General features: G+C 43.6%; 1 protein-coding gene across 1 annotated transcript in view; it reads left to right on the forward strand.

Annotated features, from left to right (window-relative positions):
* The window catches only part of COL6A1 (collagen type VI alpha 1 chain), a 47907-nt gene extending 28202 nt beyond the window's left edge, over positions 1 to 19705 (forward strand). Inside the window, exons 20-35 of the mRNA XM_081019823.1 lie at positions 2023 to 2085; positions 4415 to 4477; positions 5026 to 5088; positions 5803 to 5853; positions 5961 to 5996; positions 7138 to 7200; positions 9021 to 9086; positions 9708 to 9743; positions 10532 to 10568; positions 11689 to 11697; positions 12781 to 12914; positions 13161 to 13270; positions 15044 to 15230; positions 16142 to 16298; positions 17107 to 17136; positions 17737 to 19705. Coding sequence (XP_080875949.1) covers positions 2023 to 2085; positions 4415 to 4477; positions 5026 to 5088; positions 5803 to 5853; positions 5961 to 5996; positions 7138 to 7200; positions 9021 to 9086; positions 9708 to 9743; positions 10532 to 10568; positions 11689 to 11697; positions 12781 to 12914; positions 13161 to 13270; positions 15044 to 15230; positions 16142 to 16298; positions 17107 to 17136; positions 17737 to 18347 — 1716 coding nt within the window. The 3' untranslated portion in view covers positions 18348 to 19705. The remainder of the gene's footprint in view (positions 1 to 2022; positions 2086 to 4414; positions 4478 to 5025; positions 5089 to 5802; positions 5854 to 5960; positions 5997 to 7137; positions 7201 to 9020; positions 9087 to 9707; positions 9744 to 10531; positions 10569 to 11688; positions 11698 to 12780; positions 12915 to 13160; positions 13271 to 15043; positions 15231 to 16141; positions 16299 to 17106; positions 17137 to 17736) is intronic.
* Positions 19706 to 20044: the final 339 nt, after the last annotated feature.

The raw sequence follows: 20044 nt of genomic DNA on the forward strand, positions 1-20044 counted from the left end.
GGAGGGGGCAGTTGTTTTGTTGCCTTCAAGTGGCACCAGATCGGACACTATCCCTGAGAGGTAGCTCAGACTGAGGGAGAAGGTCTGGCCCAAGGCCACCCAGTGAGCTTTGTGACTGGGCTGAAATTGGGCCTAGGTTTCTCTAGTGCTGCCCTTAACTATTGCAAAACGTTAAAAATATACTCTTATGGATGTGATAGGGCAAGGGCAAAAAGCAACCAAATGTTTAGGTGTTATCTTGTGTTTGTGCAGGGAAATGTACATTCTGAACTGGTACTTCTGTCAGGGTCACTTGTTCCTCCTTTTAAGACCAAGAATCGGATTATGTGAGAGCAGCTTCTCCAGCTTTGCAGAGAACTGGCTGCTGATATCTCTGGCTCCCAATGCACAAGGCAGAAGCTGTGGCATTTCCTGATTTTCCGGTGCAGCCAAATACTCCGCTCATGTCAAGGTTTGGCACCACTGAGAAGGAAGAGGAACTGCCATGTGCTTCTTGGGATGGGCCGCTCCTCTAATGTATTCATTTCTGCAAACAAAGAAAAAACTGTCCTCTAAAGGTACCCGGAGGAGTCTGGCCCTCCATTGCAGGGGCCCATCAGAAGTGGAGGACTCAGCCCCAGCCGCACAGCCTCTGCTCATCATGGGTGATGGAAGCTGTAGCCCCACTCCTGTTCATTGCCATAGATGCCACAGGGCTGCTTTCCTCTTGGAAAGTGGGCTGGCAAGTGACTTTCTCTCCACGAGTGATTTCTCGGCTGTGGGGCTGCAAAAAGCCATTCTGCTTCCCATCAGAACCCCAAGTTCTTTTAATTAATACAAATCAGCTCAGCAAGGCCACCAGGGAGCTGTTGGTAAATGCCTGTTGCCAGTCAATTTCCACGTATGCCACTATCCTGGCTTCTTGCCCTTCTCTTGTATAACAATCCCATAGGTATTTGCACAACAATATCTTGGCCGCCTACAAACCCTTCCCACACAAGCGGACGCGGGACTCGTCCACACTGCCGCTTGTCTCAGGCTTTCTAGGCACGGGTCCAAGCAGTTTTCGTTGTGCCCCACCACTTTCCCTGGGAAAACCCTCTGTTTACTGCTGAATTGGAAGAAACTTCAGTCCGCAAAAACCCTGAATAATGTTTGTTCTGATTCAGCAGCAAACAGAGGGTTTTCCCGGGGGAAGCAGTGGAAGTGTGGATGAGCCCCCATTTGCACGCCTGCTCAGTTGCTGCTGTGCTGAGTCAGCGTTCAAACAGACCAGCTCAAGTACAGTCACTCATATGGCTCACGTGGAATACTTACATGGGCAAGTATACATGACTTATCCTCATGTTTCTTTTGGCCCATTTGAAACTACTGGACTTACTTCTCAGGAATCATGTTTAAATCATGAGTTCTCAGGTCTTCTGGAAACCGTTCTCTTGGATTATGGTAATGACGATCCCATATTCATGTCAAAACTCAAATGGCTGATGTGCTGTGAACAAAACCATTCTATCTGTTGCTGATCCACATGTCACAAACTCCTCTGGAGCACAACACCCCCCAAAAAGAGGGGGGAAACCTGTCATTTTTTAAAAAAGTGTTACTGCTCTATGTGTCCAGCACTATGATGCCAAGAGTTTATGTTTGTCATCCTACAACACCCCCTCCAAATGTGTCCATTTTGTTGAATAGGGTTTTAGCATTAAAAAGGTATTTTACTGAGCACTCCTGCATGTCCCCTGCTGTGATGCCAAAGGGTTTTTGTGACTCACATGTGTCCTTTTTAAAAAATTAGACTTCAGTCCCACCTTCTTAGATGGCTGTCATTCACTGTGGTCACTGTGGGCTAACCAGGTTAGTCATCGCTGCTCTAGAGATTTCCTGCTTGATATGGGTTGGTCTCATCTCTGCTGATTACAGGGGAAATCCAGCACAATTAGATATGGAGAAGACCACCTTATTCCTGTAATTGTCATGTTTGCTTGCTCTTCCATTCTGCAAAGTATTTTTGTTGATGTCTTTTCAATTTCTTCTTGTTTTTAGGGTGAACCAGGACAACAGGGTGACCAAGGACGAGAAGGACCTTTTGGACCACCTGGAGAGCCAGTAAGCCACTGTTCACACACTTGATAGTCCGTATCTGTTGTATGGGCAGAGGCAAAAGGCAATTTACTGCATGCGAGGGAACAAGAGATCAGCTCAGGAACCCAGCCAGGTCTACAGCAGCTAGTGATAGCTCTTAGACTCTTTTCCATACCCCTTGTCTGGTCTGCATGTTACCTCTGACCCACAGTGAAAGCTGGAAATTGCCATGTGTTGGTTGAGAAAATTTCAACAAAATGAATTTTTGGCAGGGAACAATGTAATGAAGTAACAGTGCTAAAATTAATAAAAATAGACCAATAAGTGTCAAGCGTCAAGACAAATCAGGCAGGGGATGGGGAACTTGTGGCTCTCCAGAAGTTGCTGGAGGTGAACAAAGGGAGGGCCACAGTTGCCCAGTCCTTGAAATAAGACTTGGTCCTTTCACTTTGGGCTCTTTAGCACTCAATCGGCACAAACGACAATTCTGGTTTTCCCCGGATTGCCATTTCTTCCAATCTGTTGCTAAAGAGCGGGTTTTCCCTTGGAAAAGGAGTGGGGCAAAGGGAAAACTACTTGGACCCGTGCCTAGAAAGTGTGGCTCTTGTGGAAAACCACTCAGATGTGTGATTTCTAGGCACAGGAGAAGCAGAAGTGTGGAAGATCCCTTTGTGAATGAGAAAACCTTGGCTGCATCCTGAATATCTTGAAACTCATAGTATAAGGTTGTGCAGATACTATTAATGACACAACCAGCTTGGTCTTAATGATGTTTTATTACATTTTCATTTTTTTACCCTTCCTAGTTGCCCAAGTGTACCCCCGGGGGTAGCATATCCTTCCTCGGGTTCCAGAAATTCTTGTCCTGTTTTGCAAGAAAGGATTCTTTGCTCTGGTCTGTTTGCCAAAATGCATCCCATCCAGTCTGCTGTGAAGTATCAGTTTTTCTAGCAATAGTATTGAGCGTAGTTGAAATTAAATGCAGGTGTTCTCTGTCAGAAGGAATAATTAAAAACAGCCTGCTAGAAGAAAAGCTTCTAGAAGAAAAGCTGGCATAAGCCCCACCCTGGAGATGAGAGCCTTCCCCAAATCCATTGGCTCACACTGGTTGGTGCAGGAGCTGTCTGCCTGCACTGTGCAGCGCAGAAAGCAGCTCAGAAGTTGGTGTTGATGTATTCTTCAAAATGGGGGAGGGCAGCTGCACAGCTACCCAAGGGATGTTACACCACAATTATTTGATCTGACCATAGTAAGATACATACATTTTAAGATGTTTAAGATACATACATGGACAAGGTGATGTAGGCACTTGAATTTGTGACTAAAAGGACAAATAAATCATCATTTGAACTGATGTGAACATCATAAAAATCTGAAGCCTGCCTTTTAGGAAAGAAGGAGGACTGGCTACAAGTTTTGGGGAAATGCAGAGGTTGGGGAATAGACCAACTGATTCTGTCTTGTTCCCTCCTCTTTCCTGGCAAAACCAGAATGGAGGCTGGAAGGGATAACCTTTGAGGTCTTCCAGCCCTACAATTCCATGATCCTACTAGCGCTTTGCTTTTGTTCAGTTACAGTGAATTTCTGGTTCTTCAGTTTACAGCACAGGGATGTTGACACTGCTTAATTCCAGCACCCACCTCCAAATAAAAAATGGTCCTTATTCTCTTCCAGGGCACATTTGTTAACAATATGTACCCTGCGCTCATTTTCCCCTCCCCAAGACAGATGTTGCCTTTCATTTAGTTCCTATGACAGCTTTGGCTGTTCTTTTCGAGGGGGAGAGAAAAGTCAAATTCTTACACCTTCTGCCAGGAAATGTTGTCTCATGCTGTCCATGCCTTCTAACCCCATTCTATGACACAAACAAATCGGACTGTGTGACATTTTCCAGTTGCTTCATATTAGTTATTCTTGTGCACGTTGATTTAGAAAATGGTTCAGCATTACTGCCCTGGGCTCCTTTGGGAGGAAGGTGGAATATAAAGTGAGTGAGTGAGTAAACAAACAAACAAATGCACTCAGGTTACACAGGTCAGCCTGTGAATAAAGCATCAGTAGCCCAATCCTATGCATGGCTACTGAGAAGTGTGTCCAATTGGACTTGCTCTCTTATATTGCATCTGAGTGCAACTCGGAACTGCTAGATCCAGATTGGCCCATGATGTATGTCAAGTCATTCACATTTCAGTTCTGCCAATCCATCATGAAATCATATAGCCGATATGCCAAAGGGATTCACCAGGAGGTCATTGAGGGAGTTTGGAGCTGAGGCTTTTGCTCTTTGCACAACTTTATGCTGACCACTTATTTTGAAGGGTGAAGCCATTGAGATGTCTTCCCATTTTTCTAGGGTGAAGCAGGCCCAGCTGGTCCTAAAGGGTACAGAGGAGATGAAGGCCCTTCTGGACCGGAGGTTAGTATATTCTAATGTCCATGATTAGGGGAACTGTTCCTTGCCTCAAGAGCTTAAAAGGCCATACACTTCATAGACAGCAATGTTGCAGAATGCTATGCTGCAGAAGTCATAGAGCATCATGTGTTTTCATGACATACAGAGTTATACATCAAAGGCTACTTAGAAGACATGGAATCTAGTGCGGCTTCTGCCCCTGCTTGCTCCTCTGGGCAACCCCCACTTACAACCGTGGCCAACCCCCTCCCAGCCCCAATAGTTAGGACTTCAGAGTGAACCACTTTGAAGGGCTTTCAAACTGCCCTTTGTAAACATCCTTTTCAATGGAAATTTGATCAGTAAAATAAAAAAAATGTTGCCATTTGCAGTATCTTAGCAACCCATTTGCAAAGACAGCCCCATCTGGAAAGCCCATAGAGTCCTATAGAACGTTAAAGGCAAACTATGTATTTATTTAGTATTTAAGGCACCAGAGGATGATGTTTGCGTCTCAACAAGTGCTGTCCGTATGGCAATGACTTTGATGCGTTCCCCTATGTGCTTTATAGGGTCCTAAAGGACTGCCTGGCCCACCTGGATTACCTGGAGAAACTGGCTTGATGGGTGAAAGGGTGAGTGTGCTAAAGGAAGCGTGCAAAACGTGAGAGGTCTCACCGAGGTGGACCAGGAGGACTCTGCGCAGTCCTCTTCCTCCCAGCTCCTTGGGAAGCAACTTCGCTAGACCTGAGAAGCAAATGGTGGCGGGGGGGAGGGGAACAGAGCAAACCAGGTACTCACTGGAGTGTCTGAGGAGAAAATGGGGGGAGGGGAGGAGAAATCCATCCCCATCTGAGAGCGGCTGCTGTGCTTCGCTTACTTCCCCCTCAGGCTCCCTCCATGTCCCTTTCGCTCCCTCGCCCACCTGCCAGATGCAGCACTGCTGAGGAGAAAAAGGGAAGCTGGGCTTCCCCAGCCCCGTTCTCATTGCTGCCTCACTCGTGAACCTGCAAGAAACCAGGGCTGCTGTGTCCAGTCGCCAGTCAGGGGCTCCAGAACAACCGTCAGCCCCACCTCTTTCCTCTTGGGTCCCCCCCCCCCAGCCTCTGTTTCTCTTGCCAGCCACCCTCCCTTCATCCCGCTCTTTCTATCCATGCCCACAATGGCCTTCAGGTGGGAACCGTCACCCTTTTTTCTAGGGGGGGGAAAGCACTGCCTGTAACATAAAGTTCTCTGGTGGCTAACAATGAGTCGATCCCAGGGAGCCTGCCAGCTTAATAGACTAAGGACATACAAGGTTCATAAACTAAACTTTGACATCTCCTCTTGGTTTTGGAACTTCCTCTTAGGGAGAAGATGGCCGAGCAGGAAATGGCACCGATGGTTTCCCCGGTTTCCCGGTGAGTTTCACTCCAGAAGGCCAGAGTTTAAAAAAGAATTCAGACAAAGCTAATTTCCACTTGCATTCTTTTTTTATTTAACTTCCTATTTTCCTTCTTTTCCTAAGGGATATCCTGGCAACAGAGGTGATCCTGGGGCTAATGTAAGTCTCAGTCTCTCCTTTCTTTACTCTTGGTACTCAGGCATGCCATATCTCCTCCCCAGCCCCTGCGCACACAGCTGGAAAGTATCAAGCATTGAAATCATATGCTGGTATATTTGTTAATCACAGAACAGTAACGTGGAACAGCTTTAGAGCTGATACTTGTAGTTTTTTGAAAAGATAAACAAGATCTTTGGGAGATTTTCAGCTAACACCATTATTTGGAGAAAAAAGTGTGATTGTGAATTATTGTACTAGTCTATTGGTGAAAGCAACTTAACTGGAAAGCAGGATGCAAGCAAACGTCTCCAAGTTTAGGCTTCAAGAACTTTTCATAAATTTCTTCTCTGACTCAGATCAAAATATTGCTGGCTTCCATCCTATGTCACTACCAGCCCTTTCTGCCACTGCCAGCAGTCCATACCCAACACAGTGCCCTCTTCCCTTCCCACAAGTGGGAACTGTTGCTCTCAGGAGGACTACATATCCCATGGTCCCTGGCGCTTTGTGCCCCAATGCTCTGCTAATCAATATAGAAGAGAGGAAGGGGAAAATCTATTCCTTTACATCCATCCTTGTTGCTTCCACCATCACTTGTCAGAAAAGGGATGATATATCTGGGGGGCGGATGGCAGGGATGAGCAGGCATTCTTCTGAGCCCTTGGATTGGTTCAGAAGGATAATATGAATTGTGTTCATATTTTCACCACAAGAAATTCTGCTGTTCCCAATTTAATCCAAAGCAAATTTGAGAGAGCTTGCCCTTTGTACTGAAAAGCCTTTCCTTGGCTAAGCATCTTATTGCAAATTGTAAACAGTACACTAATAATTGTTTGCCTAATGTTTCTAATAAGCATATGAGAGGTTTTGCCCACAGTCACGTTCTACCCAGAATTGCCTTGCAGTGCAGTGGAGGCAGATGATTGCTCTGAATGTTGCTTCGTAAGAAAAGGTCTAAGTCCAGCAGATGGAATGTATCTGAACGCCTTCTGGTGATCTCTTGCCTGCAATCAAGCATGTTGACAAGAAGCAGAGAGCACTGTGTCTATGGACAATGCCTCTTTCCATGGTTAACTGCAGGAGCTGAGTGCCACGTGGTTTGTATACTTCTGCCCAATGGCCTTATATCTTCCCTTTCCAGGGTACCAAAGGCTATCCTGGTCCCAAAGGCGATGAAGGAGAGATCGGAGACCCAGGGCTGGAAGTAAGTAAAAGAACCGGATAGATTATTCCCTTATGCAATATAATCCATGAGTTTTATTTCCCACCATACATCTTTATTTGAAATATATGATAAAGTACTCAGCAATATTATTCAATACTTTAACACCCATCCATTATACTATTCAAAAATATGTGGAGGGAGTAATAGAAAACTTGTCTGGACAGATAGGGAAGTGAGAGTGTGTATTTGGAAAGAATTGAGTTGCCTTGGTCATGGAAGACAGGCAGAACAGGAGAAGAAAATGTGGAGACCAAATTTCAGTTCCCTTTTAGACTCGACAAAATAACTCCTATTGACCAAGTCTTTGAAAAAAACTAATTGAAATAAGTGATGGCACAGAAAAGTGAACACACACTTTGGCCAACTTTAGCTGAGTTTGCCATCTGAGACAACAGCTAGAATTAGAAATATGCAAATACCTATGGATGAAACATTCTTGATTCAAGTATGTGCTGTGGAAACAAATGGGGATTCCTTCCACCTAAATGCATTTAGGTTTTCAGTTTACATTTCTGATAGTCATTAATTGTTATTTATTTGTTTAAGAATTTATATCAATATAGTGTACAATTCATTCTAAACAATATAAAAATGCACAGTAAAACCAGCTTAAAATCAAACAACCTAAAACCCAAGATAGAAGAAAGATAATAAACACCAGTTGAAATAATACTCAAATATACATTATTTGCTATCAAAGGCTTGAGTGAACAGGACAATCTTAGTCTAGTGCTGCAAAGATAGCCATGGTGGTACCAGGCAAATGTTCCTGGGAAAGGCCAGTTGAAGGGCCAACACAGAAAAGGCCTAACATTTGAAGGCTTGAATATCCGAATATTCATTAGGAGCAAGGCCTCAGATGATTATCTCAGCAGACACACAGGCTCATGACAGAGATGGTGTGTGATGGGCAGGTACAGTGAATTTAACTACCAAAGATTAGAGCACTTGTTTGGGGGTTTTGAATTTAGAAAAAAATATGACGGAGGAAATGATAGAAGTTTATAAACTTATGAGCAGTAGAGAGTGAGTGGATAAAGGAGATTCTTCTCCCACTTTCATAACATTAGAACTCAGGATCACTCAATTAATCTTCGTTTTGCATGGGGGTTGATTCTGCATGAGTCGGTGGAGCACATGTAAGCCTGCTCTGCCCTGTTCCACCCCTGCCCCATTCCTCCCTTGTCCATGTTGTCTTTATGACATTTTGGGGCTAACTTCTGTGCCGTGCACAGGATCGTGATTGCATGTCATGCAGACATGCCTAAATCAGTTGTTGCCTGTGCATAAAAGGCAGCATCATTTCATACAGTGAATAAATAACTTATGGAACTCACTGCCACAAGGTATGGACTAGAGTTCCAAAGGAAGTGATAAAAACATTACAGGACCAATTTTCAGGCTTTTTATCAAAGCTATGGGTGACGATGGAGTGATTTATCTTTTCAAAATATGTGTGAATTACTATAAATATATAGATGTCATCTGCATTCAGGTTTGTGTGCTGAGCACAGGTAAGATTTATATGTTTCTCATCTGTTCACATGTTGCAGGTTCTCCTGAGAGTGCCGTGTTGTGGCTCTTGCACCTTCCATACCTGGGGGGAAAGTGACATGCAACCCACTCCTTAGATAGGAAGTGATCTCACATATGCTAATCGACCAGTTTGATTGCTCAGTTGTCATAGTAAGAAAGTTGAGCAAAGGCAGCCCAGAAGTCCTTCTCTAACTTGAATGTCTTCTTTAACACAGAAAAGAGTGTAAGCGTCCCCTTAGGAAACGGGTGTCTTTTTCTTCCAGAGCAATGCAACTGGGACCCGAGGCATGAAAGGAGCCAAAGGTTACAGAGGACCAGAAGGGCCTCCAGTGAGTAATAAAGTTCCCACTAACTATGGATTATGAAGGAATGGGCCTTTGGGGAGCTACCTGGGATATATTATGATAGAGTAATACAATAACTGACTAGCTAGTAGTCTTTTATCAAAATGCCTCAGGTAACAAATTGCACCTGAGCCAATGCCCGGTGCTCTTACGAGGATAGCAACAAGAATATCTTCACAACTCTCAAGAAGAAGAAATATCAACCACAACATTCAAAGGCATTTTCATTGGCAGATATTCTAATCCTCATAGCCAGATGACTATGAGTACAAGTGGGGAGGTGTATAATTTGGATTATGAGTAATTAAAAGAACCACAGTGGAGGTCCCTTGGTTTTAATTTTTGGTGAGAGGTATTTGGTTAGGAGGGTTTCCTGTTTTTGAGGGGTGCTGCCAGTTTATTTCTTTGTCTGTGTGGGGGGATCCCTGCGGAAGCAACTTGTACCCTAGCCCATTTGTTCTGGGATTAGAGCTCATCTCATCACTCTCTAAGGCACCACAGGACTCTGCCATTTTTGTAACAACTGTCTGACATAGCTTTCTCTCTGGAATTTGTCTGATGCAACTAAGTATTCTCTTGGCACTTGTACAATGTGTTGTTTTCCAGGGACCTGCAGGACCCAGAGGCCCTCCAGGACCAGATGTGAGTAAAGCCGGCCTTACATGACACTTGGGTCCTTCTCTTAGTGAAGGGTTGGGTGATTATGGAGGGAAGTGTTCAGCAAAGCAAAACAGAGTAGAGATGCACTCTGGCTTGTCCTAACAAAGCTCAGTCCCTGAGTCAGTGACTTTCCCTTCTTAGCTTTCAGTAGTATTTCTAGCTATCTGTCTTTCCTTTTGACAATCTGACTTTAAAGTGAAGAAAACAGAAGTGACTTGTTCTGGACCTTCCTTACAGCCTTGCATTTTCTTTCTGGTAGGCACCCCAGATATAGCCTTTGCCCCCTCCTTGTTCCTTATGCCAGTTCTGAGATTTATACCTGCATTGGGGAGGCTCCCACAACCCATAAACTAACTTTGTTTTAAGCTCATTGTCTGTACAGTACTGTAGTCAGCTAAGAGGGGACAACTTCAGAATGGCAGATCAAATGACCATCTTTTCAAGTAAGCAAGGAATAAGCACCCATTCACAATATTAACTAGAATTCATTACTTTAGCCTGAAATCAAGACTAAAGTGACAGTGTTGTTTCTAGCAATGGAAACTTCCTTCTTTGCTTCCTGCTTATTAGATAATGCTCCACAAAGGCAGCCTGCCCTCTCATAAAAACATCTAATGCTTCACATGCTGCCTGGTGAATTGATTGCTAAATGTGACAGGGCTATTTTCTTGGGCTATAACTGCAATGAAGGACCCAGCTAAAGGGGGATGCAGAATGATTCTTAATTTCCAAGACCTGGATGACACCAATGTTTCTTCGTTTGTTTCCAGGAATGTGAAATTTTGGATATCATCATGAAAATGTGCTGTAAGTATTCTGACTCCTACTGTTGCAGAATTAGCAGCTGTATCATTACCAGTGGCCAAGTCAGAACAAGAAACAATAGGTTGTTGGCTTTAACCAAGGTTCACACCATCACATTGATTCTGTTATCCAAGTCGTCATGTTTCTAAATGGATTCAGGCTCAATGTTACAGAACCAGGGAGCCAGCTTGGCTCTAGTCAACAGAAGTCAATGCCCAGAGCCATCTGAAAAACAGTTGGATCTATCATGCAGCAAGGGCCCATTATCAATCCCACCCCCCAATCAGGTCCCAAGGGCCAGTCTATTGGTTTTTTGGACCAGTAACAAGCCTTGTATCCTATCTTCCTCTAATTCAATTTTTTTAAGTGGCTAGCGTGACTCAAGCTTGGAGGGGACTTCTCCTCCATTAAGTACTGTATTTCTGGTGTGAACCCAAGAGAAAGGGAAATTGAAACCTGATTCTGCCTGTTTTGGCAAAGAAGTTCACAGGCTAAGGCTCTTAATTTGTTTTCATCCTTTATTTATATTTTGAAAGTATTAAACGTCTGCATCTGCTATTGAATATCAACCAAGCAAATTATTTCCTACATTCCACAAACCACAAAGAAATGATAAGAGAGATTATTTACAATGTTTGGGAAAGGCCTCCCCCGTGCATGCTGTCTGCAGTCCCAGTTTTAACTAGTTGAGCAACTCTGTTGCACTGGGAATTAGGATTTCCTGTATACCTTATCTTCATCCTTGTTACATTTGTTGTTTACATCAAATTACATTTGCTGCTTAACAAACTCTGTGGTTATTTTCCAGAGTTGATTAAACACTAAATGTGATTTCATTATTAATTGCAGTCAGGGATGTCAAACAATCCCAAAATATGTGTTCCCACTGAAATGTCCTTCAGCATTTTTATTATACTTCCCTCTTTACTTTTTGCTAAGTAGCATATGCTGGATTTGAAAAAGAAAACATCTGGGATATGAAAATCATCTTAAAGTTTACCTAATATCAGGGAGAAAGTTTTCAACATCCTCATATTGATATTTAATTTCAGTGCTCTTTAGAGTGACAGTGAATTTGAAGTTGATTCTCACCATATTTCTTTGTTTTCTTCCTCTCTCCTAGCTTGCTGCGGTGAGTGTCATTTTTGCAGTTTCTTTAACAACATTACTGCATTTTCATTTAAAAAATTGTCACAAGATTCAGATGGAGGAAGCTTACTCTTCAAATGCTGTTGCTGCTGCTCCTCTAAGACCCCTTGTCACTGTCTCCATTTTATGGCCTTCTGCTATAGCTGTTTACTGCTACAGTCTTAAGTTATTGTGCTTCCATAACATTGGCCATCACATAAAAAAATGCCCACATCATCTACACAACCTTGCTGGTGTCCCAGAGATGCATGTGCAGCCCTTTCAATAAGTGAGTAAATAACTCAGAATCATCCTTTCTTTCGTTGCCTTAGCCTTTGCAAGGATGTTCCTATGATGCACTTATATCTGTTCAGGTGGCCCAAACAGAACCACTGAAAGTTAAATAAGTTCTCTTGAATTACATCTGGGTGTATAAAGGAATTAGGGCAATTATTATTTTCCTTTCAAACTGCTACTTCATCAGACTTGAGTTGCAGTCCTAAGGGCATTTACTTAAATGTATTTTATAACAAAATATGACATTCTGAGAGGATGAAGATGAAGCTCTGATTTAGTGTGAGTTTACATGTTCCCTCACATTGTAATAGGGATTCTGTGTAAAAAAAACACCATGTAAACATACTCTAAATTATGTCATCACACAAATCATGGTTAAAGAAGCTTACAGTGCAGTTTAATATCTAAATTAACTAACAGTGGTTTGCAACTGGCAAATCAGAAACAAAAACCAATATTTGAGGTAGATCTGCAAACTGTGGTTATACTAACTATGATTTGGCATGACTGGTCAAATCATAGTTACAGCTGCTGCTCTGCCTTCAGATTTATCCAGACACTGGAGTGTTGAGCAAGGAAAATAATAATAATCTCTAAACAATGATTTGCCTGTAATGTTAGCAGTGCAAACCATAGTTTGGATTCTAAGCTAAACTTAGCATTTGGCAAGAAGTATAGCTTTTATTATTACTGCTGTTGTAGCTGGTTCCCTTGGGTTGTTCAGCATCTGAAAGAAAGCCTTCATACTTCCACGAATGTTTCTATTGTGTGGTTCTGTGCTCTGTTACAGAATGCAAGTGTCTTCCTGGCGATGTTCTGTTTGTGCTGGACAGTTCAGAGAGCATTGGCCTGCAGAACTTCCAGATTGCAAAGGATTTCATTGTCAAGGTCATTGACAGGCTTATCAAGGATGAAAAAGTGACGGTAAGACTTGCAAACAATCACATATACCCCCCCAGCAATATATGTTTAATGCATGTTATCATAAAACAACTGAGATACTTTCAGGTTTCCTAGCATTGTCAAAATCAACTACCTCCAGAACCTTACCCAGAGAACAGGATGCTGCCGTTACAGCTCCTAGATGTTATAAACTGTTCTTGGTGTCTTTGTTTATGATAATACATGGACTGAAAAACATCATTTGGTGTTTAACTTTTCTCTTAACAGTTTAAACCAGGGGAGACCAACGTTGGTGTCGTACAGTACAGCCATGACAACACCCAGGAACTGGTGGCCCTGGGAGATAGCAACATTGATAACATTGGAGCCTTTAAGGAGTAAGTTTAGATCAGATAATTGGGAGTTAGAGAGGAGTTATTGTGCTCAGTTTTATATGTGGCACTTTTGTGGGATGTTTTTCAGGTATCTGAATACCTTATTGCAGGAATGCTTAGCCCTAAGCACACTCAATATGAGCCACTACCCTGGGTCTCAGTGCACAACCAATAATTGTGGCACTACAGACCCTGAGGTCACCAAGGCATGGCCAGGTTTAGCTCTCATCCTAAAGACGTAACTAAATTGCACTCAAGTTACTTTGTCAAGTAAATGTCTGCCTTGCACTCGGATAGGAAGAAACACTAAAGGACTGTATTTGGGAGCAATGTATCAGTGACTCTAAAACTGAGGGGAAATGACCATTGTAGTAGATCATCTTGATCATTACATGATAAGAGACAGACCAACATGTCTTCTGCCACAGATATGCCAAGTGGAATTCTAGGGCACATTAGCAAAATGATGGGTAAACAGATTTGCCACTTTATGCTTAATGCATTGGGACAAAGATGCTTCCTTCTTCTGGGAAATTATCAGATTGGAAGGTTCTTCTAAGAATCTTAAGGCTGATCTGGGTGTTTTCGCGAAGAGATCACCTGCCTTCAACCCATCCAACACCTCCCATCCCTCTTTACCTTGAATTTCCCTGTCGAGTCAGGTGTCTTTGTTATACAAAGCACACATAAATCTCTGTATTATTAGGATTTTGCTTACTATTTATTATCGTCTTGCAGCACTGGATAGGAACACTCCAGCCACCTCTATGCTGCCATAGTAATATGTTGATTTTGCCTCCATTTGAGAGGTGCCAAGAAATCACTAACTGAATGGAGTTTTGCTGCAAAAATTGAGAATTTAAAAAGTACTCCCCACCTCCTCCGATTTCTAATCTACAGACATGCTGTTCAAATTAACTCTCTACCACAGAGCTTTCCAAACTTTGCTTTGCAACACATTAGTGTGTCTGCTGCAGTGTGTAGGTGTGTCACGGAAACACTCCCCGCTCTCCTCCCAGGACAGGAAAGGGGGTGGTTTAGCCTCCGGTTCGCTAGGAAAACTGAATTACTGTGTTGTAATATGATGCATGTCTAAAAAGTGTGTCACCAACATAAAAAGTTTGGAAAGCTCTGCTCTGCCATGAATGCTTTGAAGATAACTAACCAATAATGCTGCTCGCTGGAAGGACAGATCCTGAAGCTGAGGCTCCAATACTTTGGCCACCTCATGAGAAGAGAAGACTCCCTGGAAAAGACCCTGATGTTGGGAAAGGTTGAGGGCACAAGGAGAAGAGGACGACAGAGGACAAGATGGTTGGACAGTGTTCTCGAAGCTACAAACATGAGTTTGACCAAAGTGCAGTGGAAGACAGGAGTGCCTGGTGTGCTCTGGTCCATGGGGTCACAAAGAGTCGGACACGACTAAACAACTAAACAACAACAACACCAAACCAATAAATCAATTGATTACCTTGTTTTGGGGTACATTGATTGACTGATACATTGCCAATTGAGAGTACATGAGAACTTCCTCAGAATATAATTTTGTACTTCCTATGCAAATTAGTAAGATTACATCACTTTCTCACATTGCTACCACACAAAAATTTTAGGTTTGTTCATGGCAAGTGCTTTAGATTATCTGGAAGGAAAAGCAAGTGAACCAGGCTTAACAGGGGAGGCAAACCAAGAAAAAGGAAAGAGCTGGGAGACAGGTCTAGATTTCTCTGTCAGAAGAGGAGCTGGCACTGAAACTCAACGCTGCTTGCTTTGCAGAGCTGTGAAGAACCTGCACTGGATTGCTGGTGGCACATATACTGGGGAGGCCCTTCAGTTCACCAAGGATAACTTGCTGCGGCGCTTTCCCTCTGAGAAAAGAGTGGTCATAGTCATCACAGACGGACGGTCTGATGTACTTCGGGACCAAACACCACTCAACGTTCTCTGTGAAAGCAAGACCCAGGTGAAATCAATATTATATGGAGGGCAGGAGGAGGGATAGGAAAGCCTTCTTGGGTGAAGGTGTGTCTTCCTATTGAGAAAAGTTTGGGTCAGTGACTTTGGTTAAGCCAGGAGGAAACCAGCACTTGTGCGGGCAGTGGAGCGCAAGCTGCCTAATGGCTTCTTCACAATTCCACTCATCCTGTCACTTTCGCCCAGGAAAACCTGCTCTTTATCAAGTTTTTGGCAAATTGAAGTTTGCTCCAATTCAGTGGTAAAGAGCTGGTTTCCCTGGAGAAATGGAAAACTGGTGAGACCCATGCCTAGAAAACACAGGACAAGCAGGAAACCCTTCAGAGCCCTGCTTTCTAGGCATGGGACAAGGGGAGTGTGAAGGAGCCCTGAGACGGCTGTGTAGCGAAGGGCAGCTCCAGACTGAAATTTATGTCTTTTACTGAAGAGTTCCTGCAGTGATCACAATTCAAGGGCTAATGTGAATGTCAGAAATTCAGTGAATGTTGATACTCATTGGTAATTCTTAGCGCTTTAGAAGACCAGTGGGAAGTATAAGAAAGTTCTAACAAAGCAGACTTGGAAGGATCCTAAATAAGCTTATGAATGGGTTTGGTGTGATATTTACCAAGGCAAGCAGGGCTGGGAAATATCAAAAGAAAACTTGGCAGCATGATCTCTGTTCTTCAGCAACAGGATAGTTTCCCTTTACTTGCCCCAATGTTAATGAAAGATAACTGTGTCTCGATTAACACTGGATTATCCAGTAAAGAAGAATTCTGTCTTCCCCCTGACCAATATATTCCCTATATTATTCTTGTTATTTCATTTTATCCCCCTTGATCCCCACTTGGGGCACCTGAGGACTAGCTAATGTGGAACCGTTGAGTATAAGCCTTACACATACCTGTCAACTTCTAGGTGGTTCCCCTGGGTATCGGTGATATTTCCAACAAACCAGCAAACACTGAGCAATTATCAACTATTTCCTGTGGGGGCATCTCTGTTTATCAAGAAAACTTTGCTTTGCTGCTGGATGACAATTTCCTGCAGAATGTTACCTCTCAGATCTGCAAAGGTAGGTGACACATATTTGGTTGCTGAGAGCCTAATTATGAGCTGGGATTATGAGCTGGGATTGTGTTGATCCAACTTCTCAACACAATGAATGCCACAAAACAGCTGATGAGTGGAAAACTGACCACATAAGCCTAAGTTTGTCTTAGATGCCAGAGTTTATTTCACAGTACATTCTGCTAGTTACTACTTCAGTGACCCACACAATTTGAAGAGATGAAGTGGCCCTGTAGAATCCATATCTGCCATCTCTACCAAGGTCATTTGTAAGGTGAATGCAGAAGGAAAACAGCCATGGGTGGGACCAGCATACCTGTGATGACTGCTGTGAGGGTGGCCAAAGCCAGAGGGCTGGAGCCCCTTTGCCAAGTGGGAAAATTCCAACCTGGTCCCAAATACGGCTACCGACAAAGCCATTGCAAGGTCAATCAGTGCAGCACATGTCAGCCAAATAGGGAGGGCGTGGGAAATCCAGCAAAGTGGCTGCCAAGAGAAGCCGCAGGCCTTCCTTATATGCCCAGGAAGTGGACTGACACCCCCCCGAGGAATGGCCCACCCCCTTGCACCCTTTTGATTGGCCAGTTGAGTGAGCAGGCAAGATCTGCTTCCTGGCAGCAAGCTTGGCCCAGGACCTCCTTTCCTTCCCAGGAAGCAGCCCCAAGGGGCCTTTCTCCCCAGATTATGGAGGGCGTGGGGAGTGCCAGCCTGCAACGGTGCCCACCAAGCAGGGGGAGTGGACTTTTGGTGTTGAACATTGATTGTAAATGAAGAGAAGGGTTTAGTGTGACGTTGTTTCATTTGTTTTATAGAAAAGAAATGCCCGGACTACACCTGCCCAAGTGAGTACTCTTTTTACAAAGTTGTGTTTATGAGTTGAGAATTTCTGTGCTCCACATAATCTTGAAGTTGCCTTAGCGACTGCTATTTAGCTTACTCCATTTCCTCTGGACACTGACCATTCACCTGAGGAGCACCATAATTTGAAACAAGCTCTGTGTTTCAACTATTCTGTGCCATTGCACACCAGGGCCACCAGAAACCTGCATTTCCCGCTGAAATGGAGCAAACCCGATTGCTGCTTGCTCTGATGCAGCTGTAAAATGTGGGTTTTCCCAGGGGAAGGGAAATGCCAGGACAAAAAGAACCCTACTTGGACACAGGCCTGGAAAGCCCCGAGCTATGCCTAGAAAGGGGGCACAAAAGGAGTCTGGCTCAGAATCAACCAGTACCTCTTGGGATGTCCAGTTTCCTTTTGCATCCGAAAGTGTACTACTTAGTTTCCAGAAAACTTAGTTCTGAGGTTAACACCTCTATGCCTTGTATACCAGCAGTGCAATCCTCATGCCCTGCCTTTTTATGCTGGTATTGACCACAGCACACATACCCAAATCTGAAAGATTTACAGCAGTGTCGTTAGCCCCTATCTCCTCTCTTTCCAGTCTCTTTTGCTGGCCCAGCTGATATCACACTCCTTGTGGATAGCTCCACCAGTGTTGGGAGCCGCAACTTCAACACCACCAAGACATTTGTGAAGCGCCTTGCAGAACGATTCCTGACAGCAGCCAAGCCTTCGGAGGATGCCGTGCGCATTTCTGTCGTCCAGTACAGCGGCAAAGGCCAGCAGAAAGCGGAGGTGCGGTTTGAGCAGAACTACACGGTGGTTGCTGATGCTATTGACAGCATGGAATTCATGAATGACGCCACGGACGTGAACGCAGCCCTCCGCTTTGTCACTGGTCTCTACCGGCAGTCCGCCCGTGCTGGAGCTAAGAAGAGAGTTCTGATTTTCTCTGATGGCAACTCTCAAGGCATCACCAGCAGCGCCATTGAGAGGGCAGTCCAAGAGGCTCGGCGGGCAGAACTTGAAATCTATGTACTAGTGGTTGGCACTCAAGCCAATGAGCCCAATGTGCGTGTTCTGGTCACCGGGAAAGCGGCAGAGTACGATGTGGCCTATGGAGAGAGGCACCTTTTCAGAGTGCCGGATTACCAGTCTCTGCTGAGGGGAGTGTTCTATCAAACTGTCTCCAGAAAAATAGCTGTAGACTGAGGAGGTGGGAGTGGAAGAGCAAAATATATAGATTCTAAGTGTTCAGAAATAAAATGTTAGCAGCCAGCTGGATCCATGTTTTTTATACAAAGCCATAGCCCACCCATGTCCTTACTTTTGAGCTCTGTTTTCTTCTTTGTCCATGAATTCTTCCAGCCTGCAGGGAAAAGCATAGGATGGTTTATTTTTCCCCTACTTGATATCTCTCTTAACTGTAACTGAAATGACTATTTTTGTACCATATTTGATGAAGGTAAGCCGGGTTCATAAAGAACCTTAAATGCACTAACCTTATTTCTAAGGTTGATAGCACATTTCACATGAATATTAGGGTCCTCTTTCTCAAAATAAAAGGATCCCCTATATTTCATTTCCAAACTAATTTGTTAAAATTGTCTGCTCTTTTATTTTTATGTCAAGAAACATGTTGAGTAACAATTACTGTTTCGGCTACTTAGCTTCTGAAAGATTACATTGTCTTCAGAAATATAAGGTTCATTTCATGGTATAGTCACTGCTTTCCACGACAACTATGGAAAGTGATAAATTTGTAACTTGAGTCATACAATCAAGTTCAAAGTAGGTTACTTTGACAGAAGGATTCAACCCAAGAGTATCTACCCAAACTAGAGGGCGGGATGAAGGAAGCTGATGTTGTTCATACATGATGATATTGCGGGCTTATTCACATTGCTGCTTGTCCTGTGATTTCTAGGCACGGGTCTGAGAGGTTTTTCTTTCGTCCCACTGCCTTCCCTGGGAAAACCCCCAGTTTACTGCTGAATCAGAACAAACATGAATTGGGCTTTCTGAAGATTTATGTTTGTTCCGATTCAGCAGTGAGCAGCAGGTTTCCACAGGGAAGCGGCAGGACAAAAGGAGAACCACTTGGAGCTGTACCTAGAAATTATGGGAGAAGCAGAAGAAATTGTGGGTGAGCCCTGAGATTTGCAAAAGTGATATTCCAGTTTAAACAAAACCCAAAAGCCTATGCCATGAGTTTGGGCCTTTTGGCTTTGGAGGGCCATCTCCAGCCAACATGAAGTCCATGTCGGTGCTACCCCTGCCATGCCTCAAAGCCTGAGGTTTTACATTGTTCCTATGTTTACACATTAACTCATGAAAGAGACATTGAAGTTAGGAACTGGTTTGGACAGATTTCATCCAGTGTTTCCAATGGTGCTCTTGCTATGATTTCAGTGTCCTTTCTTTTCAAAACAGGAAATTGTTTTTAACACTGCACCTTTTATTGTTTTTTCACCAATATTCATTTTACCACTTCATTTTATTTTATTCCTGTGATTTATTGACAGATGTTCACTTTGAAAATTTGTTCAAATAAATTGTTTTCCACAGTTTTGGTAGGAGGGAAATTGATTTGTTTCAGTTCTTAAGTTACAAGAAAAAGTTTCACAAGTAGTGTGTGCAAGGTTGTGTTTGACAATGTGGCTTCATTGCTGCATATGAGATACCAGAGATAGCCTTGGGTTATTGTTAAATAGTAGTAAAGGGTAAAGGGGACCCCTGACCATTAGGTCCAGTCGTGACCGACTCTGGGGTTGCGCGCTCATCTCGCTCTATAGGCCGAGGGAGCCGGCGTTTGTCTGCAGACAGCTTCCGGGTCATGTGGCCAGCATGACTAAGCCACTTCTGGCGAACCAGAGCAGCACACAGAAACGCCGTTTACCTTCCTGCCG

The sequence above is a fragment of the Podarcis pityusensis genome (assembly GCF_964106645.2).
Source record: "Podarcis pityusensis genome assembly, chromosome: 1".
NCBI lineage: Eukaryota > Metazoa > Chordata > Lepidosauria > Squamata > Lacertidae > Podarcis > Podarcis pityusensis.